This window comes from Pistacia vera, unplaced genomic scaffold, assembly GCF_008641045.1.
Source record: "Pistacia vera cultivar Batoury unplaced genomic scaffold, PisVer_v2 Contig678, whole genome shotgun sequence".
In the NCBI taxonomy this organism is placed as follows: Eukaryota; Viridiplantae; Streptophyta; class Magnoliopsida; order Sapindales; family Anacardiaceae; genus Pistacia; species Pistacia vera.
The window spans coordinates 832,493-852,649 of record NW_022196532.1 but is presented as its reverse complement, the minus strand read 5'-3'; the positions used below and the strand labels follow the sequence as shown (position 1 = coordinate 852,649).

The window sequence follows — 20,157 nt, the reverse complement described above, 5'->3', positions numbered from 1 at the left end:
GGATCACGTGATCTGAGAATTTAGATGAAGGATAACGCTATCGTTATTAATATAAAATAGTCATATTTCCTATTTTGGTAGAGTTATTATGTTATTAGAAGCTAAAATTAATCTCAGAAAGTTCTTTGGGCTCATCAACTATTTGACCAATAAAGAGATCAAATGATCGATACAAGGATAACCTAATGGTAATACTTTCCAGAACTGAGTTTTTATTTAATTTCAGCTTCAACTGGATTACAAAGAATTCTTGAACTGCTTTTATACAAAAAATAAGTCCACGTTGGCAATCCGTGTGACTCTTACAGCTGAGGATTATGCAAGGTGCACCCAAACTCAATGAAAGTCAAGCTGAAGAGTAAAGTGGAAGCTGAAGAGTATGAACAACTTCCGTTAAGTGATTTCAAGGTGCAGTTTGACTCCGTTTACTCAGTTTACTTGAAAAATTCCTGCTCTTGATAAGTTGTCTTCCTTATCAAAAATATCCTGTTGAAAAGTTCTGGAAAAATAGGAAAGATCCTACGGTCAATCTTCACTACTTTTGTGTTTGTTGTATTAAAAATCAACAACTGATATAAGTAATCACTTGGATTTCTAATTGTAAATATAAAAGGATTTTTAGCTCATTGAATACACAATTGAGATTATTGATTCTTTCTCAGATTGAAAAGTTTTTCTTCTTGTTCCTAGGGATTTTTTCTTGTTCTGTATTTTTGTTCTTCTTTTATTGTTACAGACTTAGCAAAGAAACACCAACTGATTTAAAAGAAACACAAAGTGACTCCCTTTTAACCGCCGTTGATTACATCTCCAGTCTTGCTGAGCTGCAGTTGAAATAAACCCAAAAATCTGTAGCTTTAATCTGAAACTATTGAGATTGTGAGCTTCTTCAGTATACTATACTGCACCGGTTCACTAGGAAGGATTTAACGCCTCTTAATAGAAGCTGTTAATCAAACTGTTGAGCAGTGAAAAATTTGAAAACAAAGCTTTGAATATGAAAGTTTCTTTAACAGAAACTACTGCAGCAGTATGCCGTTAATTGAACCGTTGAGCAGTGAATGTTTTGAAAACAAAGCTTTGAATATAAATCTGGAAATTTGAGTATGAACTAGAAACTGGAAGCTTTGAACACAAATCTGGAAATTTGAGTATGAACTAGAAACTGGAAGCTTTGAATTTAAATCTAGAAATTTGAGTATGAACTGGAAACTGGAAAGAACAGAGCTCTCAGTCATGAACTGAAAACTGCAAATTTTGAATATAAATCTGGAAATTTGAGTCTGAACTAGAAGCTGGAAGCTTTGAATATAAATCTAGAAATTGAACTGGAAACTGGAAAGAACAGAGCTCTGTGTCATGAACTGGAATCTGCAACCTTTGAATATAAATCTGGAAATTTGAGTATGAACTGAAAACTGGAAAGAACAAAGTTCTCCGTCATGAACTGGAAACTATTGATTCCGTAACATACATACAAGGGATTAATACAGATAATGCCAGCAACCACCGCCCACCGGCGGAGCCGGAATGATGCACAATTGGCCAGATCTGGCTGGTCATACATCGATCTTGCCATTTCTGACTAGACTCATGGAAACGATGACCAAATTTTGGCCATTAACGACAGCCAGACTTTGGCTGTCAATGACAATCAGATTTTCGATTTTGGCAGCCACTAACAGCTAGATTTTGGCCATTTTGGCCGTTAACGGTCATCGTCAATGGCTTCATTTTTTGGGATGTTTTTGTTAATTTATAAAGTTTTGTTGTAAGGGGTGTTTTGTTAATTTTTAAAGCTTTATTGTGGGGGGTGTTTAACTAAATTAATAAAGGTGGGGATTAAAATAATCTAGGGTGCGTTTGATTCATTATTTTGGATAGGATTTTGGAAATAATATTGGGTAGTTGAATAGGGGAGTATTACGAGGTAAAATTTAAAAATTTATAAAAAAAAAAGCCCCTAGGTTTACTAATTTAATTAAACACCCAACATATAAAATGACAAAAATACCCCTACCACCTGCAGTGCCAGATTCTGGCCACCACCGCCGAAATCTGGCCGAAAAATCGCGTTACGACACAAACCGGTTGGATCTGTGTCGTAACGCATCATTATAGCCTTTTCCGGCCAAATCCGTGGAAAATGCCAGATCTACGGCCTGCTATGGCAGTCGACGGCCGGAAAAGGCCAAAACGACGGCCATCTTTGACCGTCAGCGACAGCCAAAAATATGGCCGTTGTTTTCGGTCAACGAGGGCCATTTCTTTGACTGTCGCTGACAGTCAGATCTGGCATTTTCCGGCCAGATCCACTGTGGATCTGGCTGGAAAAGGCCAGATCGATGAATTACCGACTAGTTCCGGTCAGTAATTCACCGTTGTGGCCATTTCCGGCTACCACCGATAGTGTTTGCCAGAATCTGCCAAGTATGGGTTACAGGGGTGTTTTTGTTATTTTTTAAACTTTTTTCAGGGGGTATTTAATGAAATTAATAACCTTATGGGGTCTAAAAGTAATTACAAAAAATTAGGTAATCTTTGTGGAATAATGTGCCAAAGATTATTTGAAGAATAGGATTGTGAATATGGGCAGGAATAATGAACCAAACACGCCCTAGAATATTTTCAGAGAATGTTTTCAAAAAATGCACCCAACAATTGTTCAGCATTTTATCCGACTCTGATATAATTTTCAAATATAATACCAAACATATTGTCAGATTCCTATCATATTCTATTTAATCTTATCCGATCTTATTTAGATAGTTTTGTAGAACAACATTTTTTTCAAATAACCTACCAAAATTCTTTTTGTGTTTTGTGAACAATGTTGTGTTTTGTAACCAATATATAGTTCAATAGAGTGGTAATAAGGGTGACTTATCTACTAACTTTTCTACTACAAATCAAAATTTACCTTACCTAAAATTGCCAGAAAACGATTAACCTCCCGTTAATATGATAAGCAAAATTGTTGCCATTAGTTTCACTATTATTTTCCGTTATTGCTGTTAGTGCTCTCCTCTATAAAGTGTACACTGCAGCTCTCTTTAATCAAGTTGAATAACATCAAGAATTCTCAGAAACTTTTCTTCGCATTTTCTCTGCTCACTGTTATATCATCAAATTATTATTTTAGCTTAGATATAATATGTTCATTTGATATAATTATTTCAATACAAAATATAAAACTTAACAATACAGAAACGAAATACAAATCTCCTCAATCATATATGATCAAATGATCATTTTGTTGACCATTTATCGTAAAAGGCAGAAACGGTGTCGTTTCTGCCTTCACCTTTTCTTCTCCACTTAAGCAGAAACGGTGTTGTCTCTCTCTCTGCCCATCGTCTTTCTTTGCCTTTATCAATTCTACTTTACTGATTTCTGTTTCTCTCACTCACGGTTTTCTGTTTCTCTCACTCACCAAATATTCTTTGTATAAAGGTGAGCTGAGCCTCATTAATTGTAATAGTTCAGTTACCCTGATGTAAATATCAGAATTTTTCTCTCAAAATCATCTTTCTCTTTAAGATTCACACATTTTACCTAGATATGATCATGTGCTATTATTTCAATACCAAAAAAAAAAAAAAAAAAAACCTTGTAATATAGAAACCAAATACAAATCTCCTCAATCACATATCATCAAATGATCATTTATAGCTACATATAATATGATCATTTGATATTTATTTAATACAAAATGTAAAACATATAATATAGAAACAAATTACAAAAAGTTCGCGACATTTATATCAATTACCCTTTGAGAACATATTTTACAAGTCCAACAATGTGAGTATTGATAATGTAGTCTTCCCAATCAATACTCTTTGGATCAAAGTTAAATGCATCAACTAGCCCACTCTTTCCTACCTCCATTCGCAACTTTTGTGAGTTTGTGTCATCAAAGCTGTAGGAGTAGAACACACAAATGATAAATTTAATGTTTCCTTTTTTCAAGAGATATATGACTTTATGGTTTATTTGATTTGTTAAATAAGAGATAAAAAATAATAGAACATACATTCCCTTGAAGAACATGTAGGGTTTGTAAAGGTCCACCAACCGCATAGCAAATTTGATTTTCTTTCCATGACCAATACAAACATCCTTATATTTTTTGTCGAAAACTGAAATCAACTTCAGTACCTTCAGACAAGAACAAAAATGAAAAATTAGTAATACAATGAGCAAAATGTAAGAAAATAATATATAAATGAATTATAAGAAAATAATATATAAATGAATTATATAAAGAGAAATCCTTATATGGGACAATTTCATAACCCAAACAAAGTGAGGTAGTGTAACTGTCTCATAAAATATTTCTCATATAATTCTCAAGTGCAATTAAGGTATTGAGAATACAAACCTTTAGTGGCATCACATATCTAATACGCATGTATGTGTAGAAACTAGCCCATGTTTTAAAAAATGTACACTTGGAAACTCTAATTGGCTTCCCAGCTTTGTCAATCAATGGATTTTCAACAAAATATTGTCTCGCAAACTTGTGAACATTTGTAAACTTTATGGGGTTTCTCATAGATGAGCCAACTTGATAAATCATCTGAGAAGACTGTCGTGTATTTGCCGTCATAGCCATGATCATTGAATTCACCACCATGTCCACTGGCATCTGCATGAATGCATGATGTCCATGAATTTGCTATTTAAATTTAAACATGTGCAAACGTGTATCTTTTGGATTACATTGGATCAATGATTGAAAATTATGACCCAAATTTATGTTAAAAAAATTGAGTTATAATAATCTAACCCTAAAGAGAAGGCTTTTGTATATTCATGTATGTTTTCACTTGAAAGAGTTTATCTCACCATATCACAGATGGCCTTAGGATTTGCGAGCAAGAATGTCAATCTCCCTTTACCATAACCAGCAATTGGCCCGTCAATTGTTCTGTATTCAAAATAATTGAAGTTATACTACAAAAATCACAACTTCATAAATTTAATTAGTTCTTGGTGAAGATGCATTAATTACTTAAAAATGGAAATGGTTGATGTGATTATACCTCAAACCTTCGATCCAACCAGGAAAGGGTTCTGCAAATGTACTGGTTATTATGGTGGGGCGGACGATGACAAGAGGCAAATTACCTCTATACTTTCCTAAAATCATCTCTCCCATTGCCTTTGTAAACGCATATGTATTTGGCCACCCATAAAATCTTGCCCTGTTCAAAAAATTAATTATTATTATTTCTTAAATTATTAACTTAACATTTTATTTAATGTTGATTATTCAATAAGGTCATACCTCTGGATGCCTAATTCCTTCATGGTTGAGGTGAGTTCATTTTTGGCAGCACCTTGGGCTTGAAGTTGATTTAATTTTTCGTCTATCAATTTCTTTTCTTCAGTGATTTCCAATCTGCATGAGCATTTCAGAGTTTCACCATTGTAGAATGGCTTTTCTGGTATGAGCCCTGATCCTTCACCGCAAACATATGCTAGAAAATGAACAAAAATCCACAGCCAAATACAAATGTTTCAGCTCCAGTAATAAATACCATACCCTTGTAATTTCTAAGCTTGATACATTTAGATTTCAATAATATTTCTCTTATAGTTTGCTGTGACTTGAAATCTTATCTCTGTCATAAATTCGACGTGAATCACTTGTGGATTCAAGTCATTAGAGTAACATGTAACCAGTGTATCATGTTGAGTCGTTGCAAAATAAAAATTTTCTTTTAGTTGGGCTAAAATGATATTCAATGCTTATTGTGAAATAGTTTTATTGGTATCAAAAACATATTTTTTTTAAATTAAAAATATTTTAAATTTAATTACTTTATAACTAGAGCCTGATTCTGTTCACATAATACATTCAACTTAGTTTGATCCGTTTAAAGGAAAAATAAAATAAAAATGAGCAAATATTTACAAACTTTATTTATAAAGTTTAGAAAATAACTCATAACCCGCTGGTCAAACACTCAGTTCAACTGAACCTATGCTCTAATACCATGATAGAATTTGAGGTGGGCATGACTACTCACCAAATAAGGCCTTGTTAAATGAGAGGATTATCCCCTCTTATAAAGTAGTAGGTTTGAGCGTGCCTAATCGGTGTAGGACTCCAATAATTATAATTATAATTACTATTAAATTAGAGAATGAGGTGTTTTAATGTTTGTTTGTCTCAGCAAACCACTAATCGGTAAAAAATTGATCAAATCAATATATTGAAAAGAATTTTATACTTTGAAAATATAATCAATCACTAAACGTAAATCAGTAATAATTTACCTGTTGATACATGGAGAACCATATTTATTTTAATGCAGTTCTTTGCAAAACTCATAATGTTGAGAGATCCCATTGTATTGATGTTGAAAGCGAAGTCATATCTAAATACCAAATAAATCAAGAGAAAAATTATTCAATTTATAATGTCAAATGAAATTAATTTAGGGAAGAGAAGAACGAGGATACGAATATATAGGAAAATTTTGAATTAGCTCTTTCTCCTTAATATATACCTTTCATCAAAGTTCGTTGTTGCAGCGGAATTTACTACTAAGTCTATTTCCTTGTACATTTCTTCCATTAGTTTAGAATCTTTTACTCCCAAGTTCAATTCAGAAACATCTCCAACTACTGCTACCACCTTTTCCAATACAAAGGACTTGAAATTGGCACCGAGTTTATCCCTCAGCACATTAAACAAGTCCTTCTCAACCTGTATAATATTCAGAATTTAAAAAAAAAAAAAAAAATCAAAAATTATAGAGTATCTCATCATTCATATCACAATACAATATATTTACAACATATATGATCACTTTCTGTCTCATTTATATTTATATCTAACTGTATGGTGTGAATGAATGCATTAGTTCAATTCAAAGTTGAGTTGAATAACAATATGTCCGTGTGTGTATATGTATACGCGCACTAAAAAAGTTACATGAATATTTGTAGAGAAACAGACTATTAAACACTATGAAGTGAAACATAAACCTCATCAAGAATTCGTTTCATTGCAGACTTTGCATCTGCTGCTCTCACAAGAAGATACAATTTTTTTACATTTGGTTGAATCCTCAGGATCTTCTCCACAAAAACTGCACTAACATATAAATTAATACGAACATAACAAAACATCAAATTGAAGGGAGAATGATTGAATGAGAGAGTGTGATTGAAAAATATTAATACCTTTTCCTAGAAAGCCAGTGGCACCAGTGACTAAAATAGTCTTATCTTTCAAAAACTGGAGAGGATTAACGAATTCCATTGATTTGTGAGTTGAAGGAAGATTGTTGTGTTGTGGAATGAAAATAATATATATTCTAGTCATCATGTACTTATCCTCTACTCCGTTGTCCAAATTTTATTTAATGCCTAACTAATCACCATCTACCTCTTGTCCTTCATCTATTCATGATTACTATCCAAGAAAAGAGATCGTCTAGCCTTCACTTGTGAAAATTAATATATATTTTTTTTACTTAATATCAATAATGTTTATGTATCGGTCACGTTATTATTAAGAATATAAAGTTGAAATTCTAATTTTGTATTTGTTGCGTTATATATATAGTTAATTCAAACTTTAATGTACGCATTTAAAATATAATTTAACAAAGTTTATATATAGATTTGTTCTAGTATTGACATTTTAATATTTTAAAAATGTATATCAAAGGTCTCACTTTTGAACTGTACGGTCAAAACTTCCGGATGTTTATTCCTAAGAATTCTCTCTCTCTCTCTCTCTCTCTTTCTCTACATATATGTGTGTGTTAAGTTATTTTAGGTGTGTATCATACCATCCTCTTGATATTAGGGCTTTACCTATGGCAAAAGCTGTTTTCCCCNTTCAGAAACATCTCCAACTACTGCTACCACCTTTTCCAATACAAAGGACTTGAAATTGGCACCGAGTTTATCCCTCAGCACATTAAACAAGTCCTTCTCAACCTGTATAATATTCAGAATTTAAAAAAAAAAAAAAAAATCAAAAATTATAGAGTATCTCATCATTCATATCACAATACAATATATTTACAACATATATGATCACTTTCTGTCTCATTTATATTTATATCTAACTGTATGGTGTGAATGAATGCATTAGTTCAATTCAAAGTTGAGTTGAATAACAATATGTCCGTGTGTGTATATGTATACGCGCACTAAAAAAGTTACATGAATATTTGTAGAGAAACAGACTATTAAACACTATGAAGTGAAACATAAACCTCATCAAGAATTCGTTTCATTGCAGACTTTGCATCTGCTGCTCTCACAAGAAGATACAATTTTTTTACATTTGGTTGAATCCTCAGGATCTTCTCCACAAAAACTGCACTAACATATAAATTAATATGAACATAACAAAACATCAAATTGAAGGGAGAATGATTGAATGAGAGAGTGTGATTGAAAAATATTAATACCTTTTCCTAGAAAGCCAGTGGCACCAGTGACTAAAATAGTCTTATCTTTCAAAAACTGGAGAGGATTAAGGAATTCCATTGATTTGAGAGTTGAAGGATGATTATTGTGTTGTAGAATGAAAATAAGGTCTATTTATAGAAGAAGAAAAAAATCTGAAAGATTATTGAATCAGCCATTTTAAGAAAGTTGGTGCATAGATTATTATAGTCATCATGTACTTTTCCTCCACTCGGTCGTCCAAATTTTATTTAATGCCTAACTAATCACCATCTACCTCTTGTCCTTCACCTATTCATGATTACTGTCCAAGAAAAGAGATCGTCTAGCCTTCACTCGTGAAAATTAATATATATTTTTTTATTTAATATCAATAATGTTTATGTATCAGTCACGTTATTATTGAGAATATAAAGTTGAAATTCTAATTTTGTATTTGTTGCATTATATATATATAGTTAATTCAAACTTTAATGTACGCATTTAAAATATAATTTAACAAAGTTTATATATAGATTTGTTCTAGTATTGACATTTTAATATTTTAAAAATGTATATCAAAGGTCTCACTTTTGAACTGTACGGTCAAAACTTCCGGATGTTTATTCCTAAGAACTCTCTCTCTCTCTCTCTCTCTCTCTCTCTACATATATGTGTGTGTTAAGTTATTTTAGGTGTGTATCATACCATCCTCTTGATATTAGGGCTTTACCTATGGCAAAAGCTGTTTTCTCCTTGTAATTATGAAATATATGTTTCATCACATACTAAAAAAAAAAAACAATTAATGACTCCTCGTTAAATTTCATCAAACATTTCTCAAATTAGATTCGAGTTAATGATTGACTAGGAAATAATAAATGATAAGATAGTATGAACGGTTGAGATATTTATTTAGCGAGTGTAGGCATTTATGATAATGGAGAACTAAAACAACCACCTCATAACTTTATTCAATTAACTGAAACAATTAATTTAGAACCGAATACTTAGTTCAAAGGTTCATTTATCTCTTATAATTTCTGGAAAATAAAGACTAATGATATTATAAATGGCTATATTTATATCTAATTGTGTGGTGTGTATGATTACATTAGTTCAATTCAAAGTTGAGTTGAATAACAATATGTCCGTGTGCGTACCATCAAATTTTAAGGGAGAAAGAATGTGAGTGTGAGTGAAAAATATTAATATTCTTACCTAAAAAGCTAGTGACTAAAATGGTCTTATCTTTCAAAAACTGGAGAGAATTAACAAATTCCATAGATGTGAGAGTTGAAGTTTAAAAATATGATTATTTGAGTAATGACAATAAAGGCTATATATAGGAGAAAAAAAATCAGATAGATAAACGTTATTTTCTTCGTGTTAAAAATAGGTTATTTTTTTCTTATAATTATTTATGCAATTGATTGCTGATAACTACTCTCATTAATTTTTTAGATATATGTTACTTTCGATACATACTATTTAGAGTTTGTTGCCTCTTAAATCACCATCTATGATCTACTTGTTGCCATTTATCCAATGAGGCTGACAATGGCTACCGACAATCGCCAATTGTTCACCTTCTCTTGCATGTGAAAATTAACATCTTTTATCCTGTTAATATATGTTTCAGTAACACTCTGTATCTATAGGACGATGCAATAATTGTATTATTTTCTTGTAATCAAGGTAATGCTGACACAAACAATTAGGATTTTTTTTAGGTAGGTATGTAGAAAAATTTTTGGAGATTGATACTTGGATTTTCTTTCTCATATTATTATTATTGGTATCTTGGCTATTACAATTTTCTAAGAATTAACTAGATATTTATAGGCACTTAATTTTAATTACGGTAATTTTCCTAAGGTCTACTAGGATTAAGATTTTCCTTTGATCTTAACTCAAGTCAATTTTCAACTTAAGGTTAAAAACTAATTTCCGGCAGGATATAGTCTCACTCGCTCAATATTGGGGCACTTGGTATAATCAAAAACCGATTTCCCTGGAATTATGAAACATATGTTTTTCGACAAACTAATTAAAAATAAAATAAAATTTTAACCACTCCTAATGAAGTTTTCATGAAACATTAATTATTGAAAAACCATAATTATATTTGGTTAGTTTTAATGATTTTTATTAGTTTAATTATTATCCATTAAAAAATTGTAATCAGTAAATGGTTATGGTTATTAGGCTGATAATATTATATGATCTATGGATAATTTAACAATAATGTTAGACATAGATTTTTATACAAACTGATATGAAAGAAAATAAATAGAAGAGTAAACACAAAAGTCAAACTCATCATATTCGCTCTTTCATTCATTTTCTGTCATATCAGTTTGTATATAAATATTTGTAAGATTTATTTATACGTTTAATATTACTCCAAATTTAAACTAGTATATATATATGTCCCATTTTTTCAAATGTAAGTGAGTTGGAGAAAGAAAAAGATAAATAAGTTTCTCTATTTTGTATTAATTGAAAGAAGTGAACATAATTATAGAATTTATTTTTTCAAAATTAATTTCTCTAATTAGATATGATGAGGATATTTACTTCCATAATCTCATCATTAATTTATTGGATTTGTCCCATAGTTCATTTTATTTTTCATTTTAGAATAAAATTAAGGGTATATTTATAACTATCACTTCCTTAAAATAAGTATGTGATGTCACAATTTGTTCCTCAATACATTTAAATAATATCACATAATTAAACTTAAAAATATAAATATCCTCCAAACTTAGTGTAAATAACAATTAGACCTAGAGATCTAAAAAATGTTATTACAAGCTCAAACATTATAATATAATAATATTTTCGCCCAAAAGATAAACCTAATATATTATATAATAAATAATAAAATAATAGAGTAATATTCTACCCACAACCTCTTTTTACAAACTTTCTCTCACAACCTCGACGTGGTAGCTCGTAATTTGTTAGTCGTAATTTATCAGGTGAGACCTAGGTGGAATCCATTATGAACTAATCAATTACAAGTTACTATGTCGGAGTTGCGAAGGAATTTTGTGAGAAGAGGTTGTGGGTGTAATCATAATCAAAATAATATGTAAGTATATTGTTTTAAAACACAAAAGTACTAGTTAAAGGGCGTAAGTAATTAATATCAATCACATGTAAATATATAATTTCATGCACAGAACCGCAAGTAAAGGACAAATTAATGCACAAATTGATTGAATTGGAGGACACATAGCCAGCAGAGAGAAATAAAAAAATACTATTAAAAAAAAAATAACACTCATACAATGATATCTTACAAAAATTTATATATAAAGTGACACATCAAAAAATGAATAATAGAGTGATTATAAAAGCTAAATTCCTTATATTCATTGTTTCATTCATTTTTTATTATATCATTTTGTATGCATATTTTTTAAAAAAGTTTTTATCAGCATAGTATTATTGTTTTTTAATTCCAATGTAGATTTTTTAAAAGTTGTCTTCAAAATTAGTTGTTGATCATAATTGGGTGAACTAATTTGAACTTGTGTTAAATGTGGAGAGCTCCATAAAGATCTTCAATATTAGTGCAGTTGAGAGAAGGTTTTGTCCACAACTTTTTGCTTGGTTGTTGGCCGATGTGGTCCTACGAGTTGTAAGACTTTAATCACACATTTGATGATAGAATTTGAAGTAGATTTACTCATCACTCCACGCCTTGATGAATGAGAGGATTACATTGAATAGAAAGATTACACCCTTTTATAAACCAGTAGTAGACTTGAGCATGTCTAGTCGATGTTGGACTCCAACACTCGCCCTCATGGTTAAGCCTGTTGATGAAGGTAGTTATTGGCTCTAACTCCTCACTCGCTGGTTAAGCACTTAGCTCAACTAGGCTTAGCTCTGATACCATAATAGAATTTAAGGTGGATCTAACTTCTCATCCAATAAGGACTTGTTGAATGGGAGGATTACCTCTTTTGATAACCTAATAGACTTAAGCGTACCTAATCGGTGTGAGACTCCAACATTTAAAGCTATGGATTTTTCATTCAATGCAATTTCTTTATTGAAATATGGTAAGAGTACTGGTTGATTGGATCATCTGATCTAATAGTTTAGATGAAAGGATATGATCTAGTAGTTCATATGAAAGATGAAAGGTAAAGTTATTTGTAGTAAATATAATATTTGAATCTCGACGAGATTTAGCATTGTCTTCTTCCATGGCCCTCTGCCGACGGTAGGGCTGGCATTGGGGCACATTGTTCCAACAATAATGCCCCCACAAGTTATTGCGCTGCTGTTGATTAGGTTTGCGCTTGCAAAGCAGTGGTCGAGTCAAGGCATCTTCATTTTCTGGTGCTTTAGTCATATTTCTTGTTTCGGGCGAGTTAATGTTACCAAAAGGTAAATATTTTACCAATAGACTGATATAATGATAAATATAGGAACATCGTTACCTTGTGCAATAGTATTATTCGTAGTGAATGACCACTAGGAGTAGGAGGGCAACCTTACCGATTCCCTTTTTATTGCAATGTTAGATATCCATTTTCCGATATACTTCCAGCGGTTTTGGTTCATGCAATGAGTTTTATCACTTTGTTTTTGACTTTATTAACAATCAAACCATTGTATTTGCCCAATATGGACATGTTACATATCCCATTCTATTATGGTATTTAAATTTGATAAATATTATATATACAAAATTGGGATCCCACATCATGACTATTGATATGTTAGCTTCGTGTTAACAGTAGTAAACACATTCGTCCACAAAATCCTATGGTTAATCCTAACTCAATGATGTTGTGTAACAAAGTTAGAATCCCAACTAATATGATTGTCGATATGTCAATACCACAATGCTTGTAAGAAACACAATATCACAAGAAACACAATATCACTCCACAAAATCTTACAATTATTATAGTGCTAACGCATTCAGAGGCACCAAAAGACAATTTTGATACGAAAGCAAAAACTTTAGGAAAAAATGATCCTTTTATAAATGCATACTGAAATATAACCAAGTTTAGAGAGTGTTGAAACAAGAAATTGGCTACCACAAGACAATGTTATCGATAACATAAGTCTTATTTATTATTAGAGGACTGTCAAGGGCAGCATACTCAGAAATCAACAAAGGCCTTCTCCTTGAGAGATTCTACCGTCTCCTTGATGCTAACCTCGAAGGGAATGAACTCAAGTCCCAAGCCCTTCACTTTTTCTTTTGACACCTGATATGTCGGAACATATGGCTTGTCATCAGCACACCTGAAAAGGTTTTCAACACAAAATTATATTTAATTATAATTATATCCAGTATCGTCGAACATTTTAACTGCGGAATGTTTAACTGCCAAGAATTAGAAGGTCCAAAATCCTCCCAAAAAAAGAAAATCGTCTATCATGTTAACTAGGGTTGCCAATTAAAAGAAGCTGTCATCGACACCAAAATTCTATGTTTGTCCCACTCTCTCTATGTGTCATCAAGAAATATTTCATAACTAGTGAAATACATTAAAACCAGCAAGTCTGAAGCCAATATAGATTAAAAAAAGCTCGAATAAAGAAAACATTTCAGTTTTACTTTCTATTTTATAATAGGAAAAGGGTCAAAGCTCAAAATGTTTCTGGACATGAGCACAGCTTTTCTGATAGGATCAAATATTTGAAATGAAACGCGTTAAGATGTCAAAAATGGTAAATGGCAGCAAGAAAACTATCACTGTGATTTTTGCTTCATCATAACATGTTTGTTGAGGTGAAATAAATTAAGTGGAATAGAACGCAAAAACCATTAGCATGATTAGTGTGACGTAGAAAGCTAAGAATTGCGATAAAAGAAGACAGATTTGAGCCAGACAAAACTTACTATATAACAGACTTATTCACGCAACTCACTTCATAAAAGAAAAAATAAGCAAAATGAACATCCACCGCAACTGATGATTATTACCTGTCCTTTTTACTGTCTTAATATAGAGTGGAAAGAAAAACTTACTTTTCAGGAAGGTGGAAAGTGGGGTAAAGCTCACTTAAGGCTTTCACAACTTCTGAATAGTGCGCAACTCTCTCGACTAAACAATATCTTCCACTGGCTGAAGGAACCTCAAAAGCTAGGATATGTGCAGTTGCAACATTTTTAACATTAACCCATCCAAAAGTTGCATTAGGGAAAGTTTGAGCTCCTGCATCCAATGATGGAATGAAAAATAAATGAGGTAAAAAGGTTAAGATATAAGTACACACATTCAGCAATGTTGATGCATAACATTAAAAATTATGGATTGTCTGTTCTTTATCCGAGGTGTTTTTGCATCAGTATCAATCTATATAATAATAACAATCATCACTAATAGTTTCCATGATTCAGAAGATATAAATAAAAAATAGAATTTTAGTAAGCAGAAACCCAAGTAAATTGTTAGTCTTGCCAAAGGCAGAACCATTATAATTTGTTGGCAGAACCATTATAATTTGTTGAACTGGAAAATCCATTTAGAGACAATGTCCCAGAAGATATCTTGTTCATCCCTTTAGCTTTGCTCATAGGGTTACTGTGCTCTTCAAAATAAAAACCTAAACACCCATCCTTCTAATTGGCAAAAAGACAGCAATAACTGAAGCAACATGAATAAACTTGTAAATGTTCCTATTAACAAAAAGCCTCAAGCCACTGAAAGTTTGTCAACTGCCATTTGCAGCGGCATGTTGCATTTCCCAGTTCTACGACTCAGCAGCCAACTGAAAATCCCACAAACCGATGTATTTGACTTTCTTGGGAAGTGTAACAAATCTATAGGCCCGGAAACATTCTGGTTCAAAAGTAAATCTTTCTTCAAATAAATTATTCTCATAAAAAGCTATTAATACATTTTGAGTTTTTCTCCCTCGGTACATAAAGATTATTTACTCGTAATATTGAAGAAGATAAGTGTATTTAGGTAAAAGAATACGGAAATCAACCCATTAGCATTAAAAAAAATACCTTTAATTAAGCTTAGAATTGCTGCAGCACTAGTATTAAGCGTTGGCTGTAAAAGAGGACCAATGACCATTGCTGGGTTTAGAACAACAATATCCAAACCCTTCTCCTTAGCGAATTTCCAGGCAGCTTCCTCCGCCAGGGTCTTTGAAAGCACATACCAAAGCTATAAACCCAAAAGCTATATATATTAATATTAAAAATAAAAAAGAAGAAAGTCTAATATCATTTCCTTATTTATTACTAAAGACAGAAGCCACTGAACTCAAGTAAATTGTTAATAGCTTTACATAATGAACATTAACCAGTCCAGAAAACCATGAACCCAAAAGCAAAACGTAGATTATGCAAGAAGTTTATAATTACTGATATTTCAATAAACTAAACCTGTATCACAACAGTGTGTACAGAATCTCTTCAATCAAGCTATGCAAGTAAATCACATAGCAGAACAAGATGAAGACCTTGTAAAGAAATTTCACCGTGAAGCACTGAAAGTAAAGACCTAACCACCAAATTCAAAGATGGAAGTGAAATATAAGCATCATATTCATGATTCCCTTTAGTTCACAACATCTTCAGAGAGTTTAGACAGGCTCATACAGAAAAATAAATTTAAAAAAAAAAAAAAAAAAAAAAAATCTTTCTTTGCCATGTTGCAAATTCTATTGACCTACAACGACAAAGGAGCCTCACAATTCAAAAGGATTATAAATTTCCCAAATATCGCCCAGCACAATGTCTCTGTGAAACAGCAGAAGTCAATCATGAATATAGAGACTGCCTTTCCCAAATATAACAAGAGGTACAAACAGAGACCTCCACTGAAATTTTGGAAACTGATCATAAAATTTATCATGAACCTCCGCTGTAGAGAAGGTCTTTGCCTGTTTTCCAAACAAGGGGTCTATCAACAGGCCAAACCTCAAGGAAATGAAATATACCCCAAAAACACAAAAAAGAAAAGAAGGAAAAAGGATGTTGAACATCACATAACTGTTTGCGATGAACATACATTGATATAGTTAGTATCCAATCAGTAATACTTGTTTAAGCTTGTATATAAATCTTAATTCCAATTACAGGTTATTGTCAATAACACCTAAGAGTTTGAAATTTCACTTGAGTCGCAATATATTATTCTCAATAAGACAGAAAAAACAATAGCACGCAGAGAAACCTTTTGCTGCTTGCAGACTTCCTGATCAGAAAACCAAGTCTCATCTATCACTGTATCTGGATTTCGAGGTTGTCCGTTATATGTAACAGCAGCCATTGAAGATGTCAAAACGACTCGTTTGATAGAAGGGACTTTTACACAAGAGTTAAGCACATTAAGAGTTCCCTTCACTGCAGGATCAATTAACTCTGCCTGAAATGAAAACATGAAATTTAAGTAACCATTGCAGAAAAGGAAGCCAAGCTTGCCATTCAGCTAAGACAATAAAACACATACTTTACTGCCTACGCATATATGTATTTATGTAAAAAATTTCATGAAAATTAACCTGTGGATCCTTGACATCATGGTAAAAGGGAGATGCAGTATGAAAAACACCATCACATCCTTCAACAACAGAATCAAAGGATCCTTCTTCCAATAGGTTTGCTTTAAACAACTGGAGTCTCTCCGAAGCTCCATCAAGTGTAACTAAGTGCTCTGTCCTTCTTGGATCATCTGCAGAAGAATAAAAACTAAATACAGTTAGAAAATCATTTAAAAAAGAAGAATAAAAACTAAATACAGTTAGAAAATCATTTTAAAAAGAAAAATAAGCTAATTGGTGCCTATAAAGATAAGATTACAATTAGAACGTAAGCATGGCAATATTCCCCAGGATTTTGGGTACCCGTCCCGCCATGGGGCAGGGAAGACCCGGTTTTTTTGGGGATAGAGGTGGGGGTGGGGGGTGTTTTAATCCCCGTCCTCAAGGGTGGGTGATGCCTTTCCCCCACCCCGCCCCGCCCCGTATATAATATATAAAATTAAAAAAATATATATATATGTATATACTTATACTTTTCACTATTACCCCCACATTTCACCTAATTACACAATTATCCTACTTATAAAAACTCATATTTTCCCAATTTGCCTCACCCTAAACAATTGAACAAGAACAAACCCTGGCCCATATTTATGTATAATTTATTATGTTTAAACAATTAATTTAAGTGTTTGTCTTGTGGACGAGAATTAACTATTATGTTTGATAATGCTCAAATTAATTTATGTTCATATAAAATTATCCGGGGGGGGCGGGCATCCAACATTCCCCTTTGGGGCGAGAAAGGAGAATTCTTGTCATCCCCGTAAAGGGGATGGGGCGGTGGTGGGGAGTGATTTTGAGGACGGGAATGGGTACGGTGAATGAGAATCCCGCCCCGCCCCATTGCCATGCCTATTAGAACGTTCAAATATTTTCCAGAACTCATGTTCCCTCAAAACATGAACGCAAAAGCAAATCGTCTTATTTTTTAATTTTTGCGATAAACTCATATCCAACACAGCGTTTCAGGTACAAAACATATAACTAGAAAACTTCACAGTCCTCTATATCGAAATTTGTATTGATTTCTTCTGTAAATCATCAACCAAATGAGTAGATGGCATCAAAAACTAAGCTTTTAACACCAGATCATCATGTCCATAACAAAGCAAATCAAAACGACCCACTTTAACATTTCAACAAATACCAGCCAAAATGAAGCAATCCATACGAATAACACACAATCAGCCAAAATCAAGAAATGGGTATGTTCTTAAATTGCATGTATGATAATAAAACCCATTGGAAAAATCAAGAATCAACAAGGATATGAATGAGAAAATTGACAGAATGAAAACTAACTGGGGTCACGAACAGTGGCCTTCACAGTGTAACCGCGAGCGAGGAGAAGCTTCACAAGCCATGAAGCTATGTAACCGGAAGCTCCGGTTACGCACACGATCTTCCCTGCTCCACTGCTCATCTTCCTCTTCTCCTTGAGTTTTTTTCTGTAACGTCTTGGAGTTGAGAGTTTGCTTTTCTATTTATAGATACATGATCCACTCTGTTTATCAAGGAGTAATTTTAACAAAATCCATAAAATTTGATACAATATCAAACACCCCTATTGCTTTGGAATTATTACATTTTTACCCTAGAGCCTTGATTCTAAACTTGTCTCAAGTCCATCATGGACATTTTGCTTATATCATAAATCTTTTTCAAGCACACTAATGTATTATCACCCATTAGGGTTTGGTTATATTCGAGTTGATGAATCCAATTAGTACCAATATAACCATTAATTAATTTTAAAATAATATTTGAATTTAATATTTCTATTTATATTCTTTTTGATCTAATTTATAATCATAATTATTCAAATCTACCTCAGTCTTATGACTTAAACTCTTCTTTTCCAAAACATAAATTAATGCATCATTAAATATTAAATCAAAATCTTCTTATCTATATGTATACACGCCATCTAATATCACGGATTATTAAACAACAAAAAGTCCAATAGTAATTAAAAAAAAAAAAACTTCAAATTATTGTACTTTTTTTAATCTTTAAACACCTAAACAAAGTTGTTTTACTAATTTATAAATTATCATTATTATTATTAGAAGAAGAAGAATAGGTTTACGAGTTCAAAGGTGCAAGTTATCATCCCAAATTTTCCCTAAGACGGATAACTATAACTATAGGCAGAGGGGATTATATACAATTTTAAAGATAGAAGGGATGTGTTACACGTTACATCAAAATTGAGGGGGAACACATGTCGATTGTATAGAATATATAGTATTATTATGAGAAGATAATTAATATTGTTGGACACATGTCAAGGTCGAATTACTATAATAGTCAATAATCAATATTCTCACTTTCGAAAAGAATTCTCAAATTCGAGTATCAATTAATTATTGACTAGGAGTAAAAAGGGCAAAAATTGGCAACTAACCCAATAGAATAAAGTAGCTAGAGACGTGTATAAACTGGTATTTGCCTTTAGAAATATAATAAAAGGAGATTAATCCAATTATGGTGATGTAATTGCTTACCAAATTGCAAACTCTTTAATCACTTAAGTTAGTTATACTCAGAGGTTTGTATTCGAGTAGCAAGATGAGCTTGTAAGGTGTTCCGTGGTCTTGAAGATTTAGAGTCACCTGTTTCGTATAAGTTCTACTAAATTTTTAAATTTTTTATATTATATGTATATTTTTATTGATATAGACTGAATGTTTTTTTCTTTTATCATATATTATCTTCATTATTAACTATCAATTCCATACTTATATTAGGCCCTGTACAACAAGATCCATTTTCAGCATGAACATTTTTCAACTCAAGTATATGTATTGGGTTAGAAAATAATATTTTTTTCAATTAAAATATATTGGGCTGAGGGCCCATTTAAAGCCAAGCCCTGGGCTGAATAGAACATTTTCGAATTAGAATATAGTGGGCTATGGGCGTTTGAAAACTAGACTTGAGCCCAAACCAGGATTGACCGAGGATGGGCTCCTGAACAGGCATAGTGGGTTAAGAACATTTTACGCCCTTTAAATTTTCGGAAAATATTTGGGTCCAGAGGTAAAAAATAACAGATTCGGACACTAACATTATGCGAAGTACAAATTACCCCTCTGCATTTTTCACTGACATCCCGAAATCTTAGACAACATAGGGGCACATGTGTCATTTTCCTATTGAAATGAAATTTCATCTCTCGGGCTAGCT

At 32.2% G+C, this 20,157-nt stretch overlaps 3 protein-coding genes across 4 annotated transcripts; all 3 read right to left on the bottom strand.

Annotated features, from left to right (window-relative positions):
- Window positions 1-3,642: 3,642 nt before the first annotated feature.
- LOC116113293 (probable fatty acyl-CoA reductase 4) lies at window positions 3,643-7,342 on the bottom strand. Of its 2 annotated transcripts, XM_031399437.1 has the most exons (10): window positions 7,201-7,339; window positions 7,003-7,106; window positions 6,522-6,721; window positions 6,289-6,389; window positions 5,294-5,486; window positions 5,049-5,210; window positions 4,852-4,933; window positions 4,385-4,651; window positions 4,037-4,161; window positions 3,643-3,922 (listed from the first exon to the last, which is right to left on the bottom strand). In XM_031399437.1, exons 1-10 carry the CDS (start codon window positions 7,277-7,279, stop codon window positions 3,769-3,771), a joined length of 1,467 nt encoding a protein of 488 aa, XP_031255297.1. In that variant the 5' UTR covers window positions 7,280-7,339; the 3' UTR covers window positions 3,643-3,768. The 2 variants fall into 2 exon arrangements, 1 of the variants encoding a protein (XP_031255297.1); XR_004125393.1 differs by lacking the exons at window positions 3,643-3,922; window positions 4,037-4,161 and having other exon boundaries at window positions 4,517-4,651; window positions 4,793-4,933; window positions 7,201-7,342.
- Window positions 7,343-7,839: 497 nt separating this feature from the next.
- LOC116113342 (probable fatty acyl-CoA reductase 4) lies at window positions 7,840-8,523 on the bottom strand. Its single transcript, XM_031399491.1, has 3 exons — window positions 8,445-8,523; window positions 8,247-8,350; window positions 7,840-7,965 (listed from the first exon to the last, which is right to left on the bottom strand). Exons 1-3 carry the CDS (start codon window positions 8,521-8,523, stop codon window positions 7,840-7,842), a joined length of 309 nt encoding a protein of 102 aa, XP_031255351.1.
- A 4,874-nt stretch (window positions 8,524-13,397) lies between these two features.
- LOC116113294 (cinnamoyl-CoA reductase 1-like) lies at window positions 13,398-18,435 on the bottom strand. Its single transcript, XM_031399438.1, has 6 exons — window positions 18,271-18,435; window positions 16,927-17,096; window positions 16,599-16,790; window positions 15,422-15,584; window positions 14,435-14,621; window positions 13,398-13,704 (listed from the first exon to the last, which is right to left on the bottom strand). The coding sequence occupies exons 1-6, from the start codon at window positions 18,389-18,391 to the stop codon at window positions 13,560-13,562; spliced, it is 978 nt and encodes a 325-aa protein (XP_031255298.1). The 5' UTR covers window positions 18,392-18,435; the 3' UTR covers window positions 13,398-13,559.
- Window positions 18,436-20,157: the final 1,722 nt, after the last annotated feature.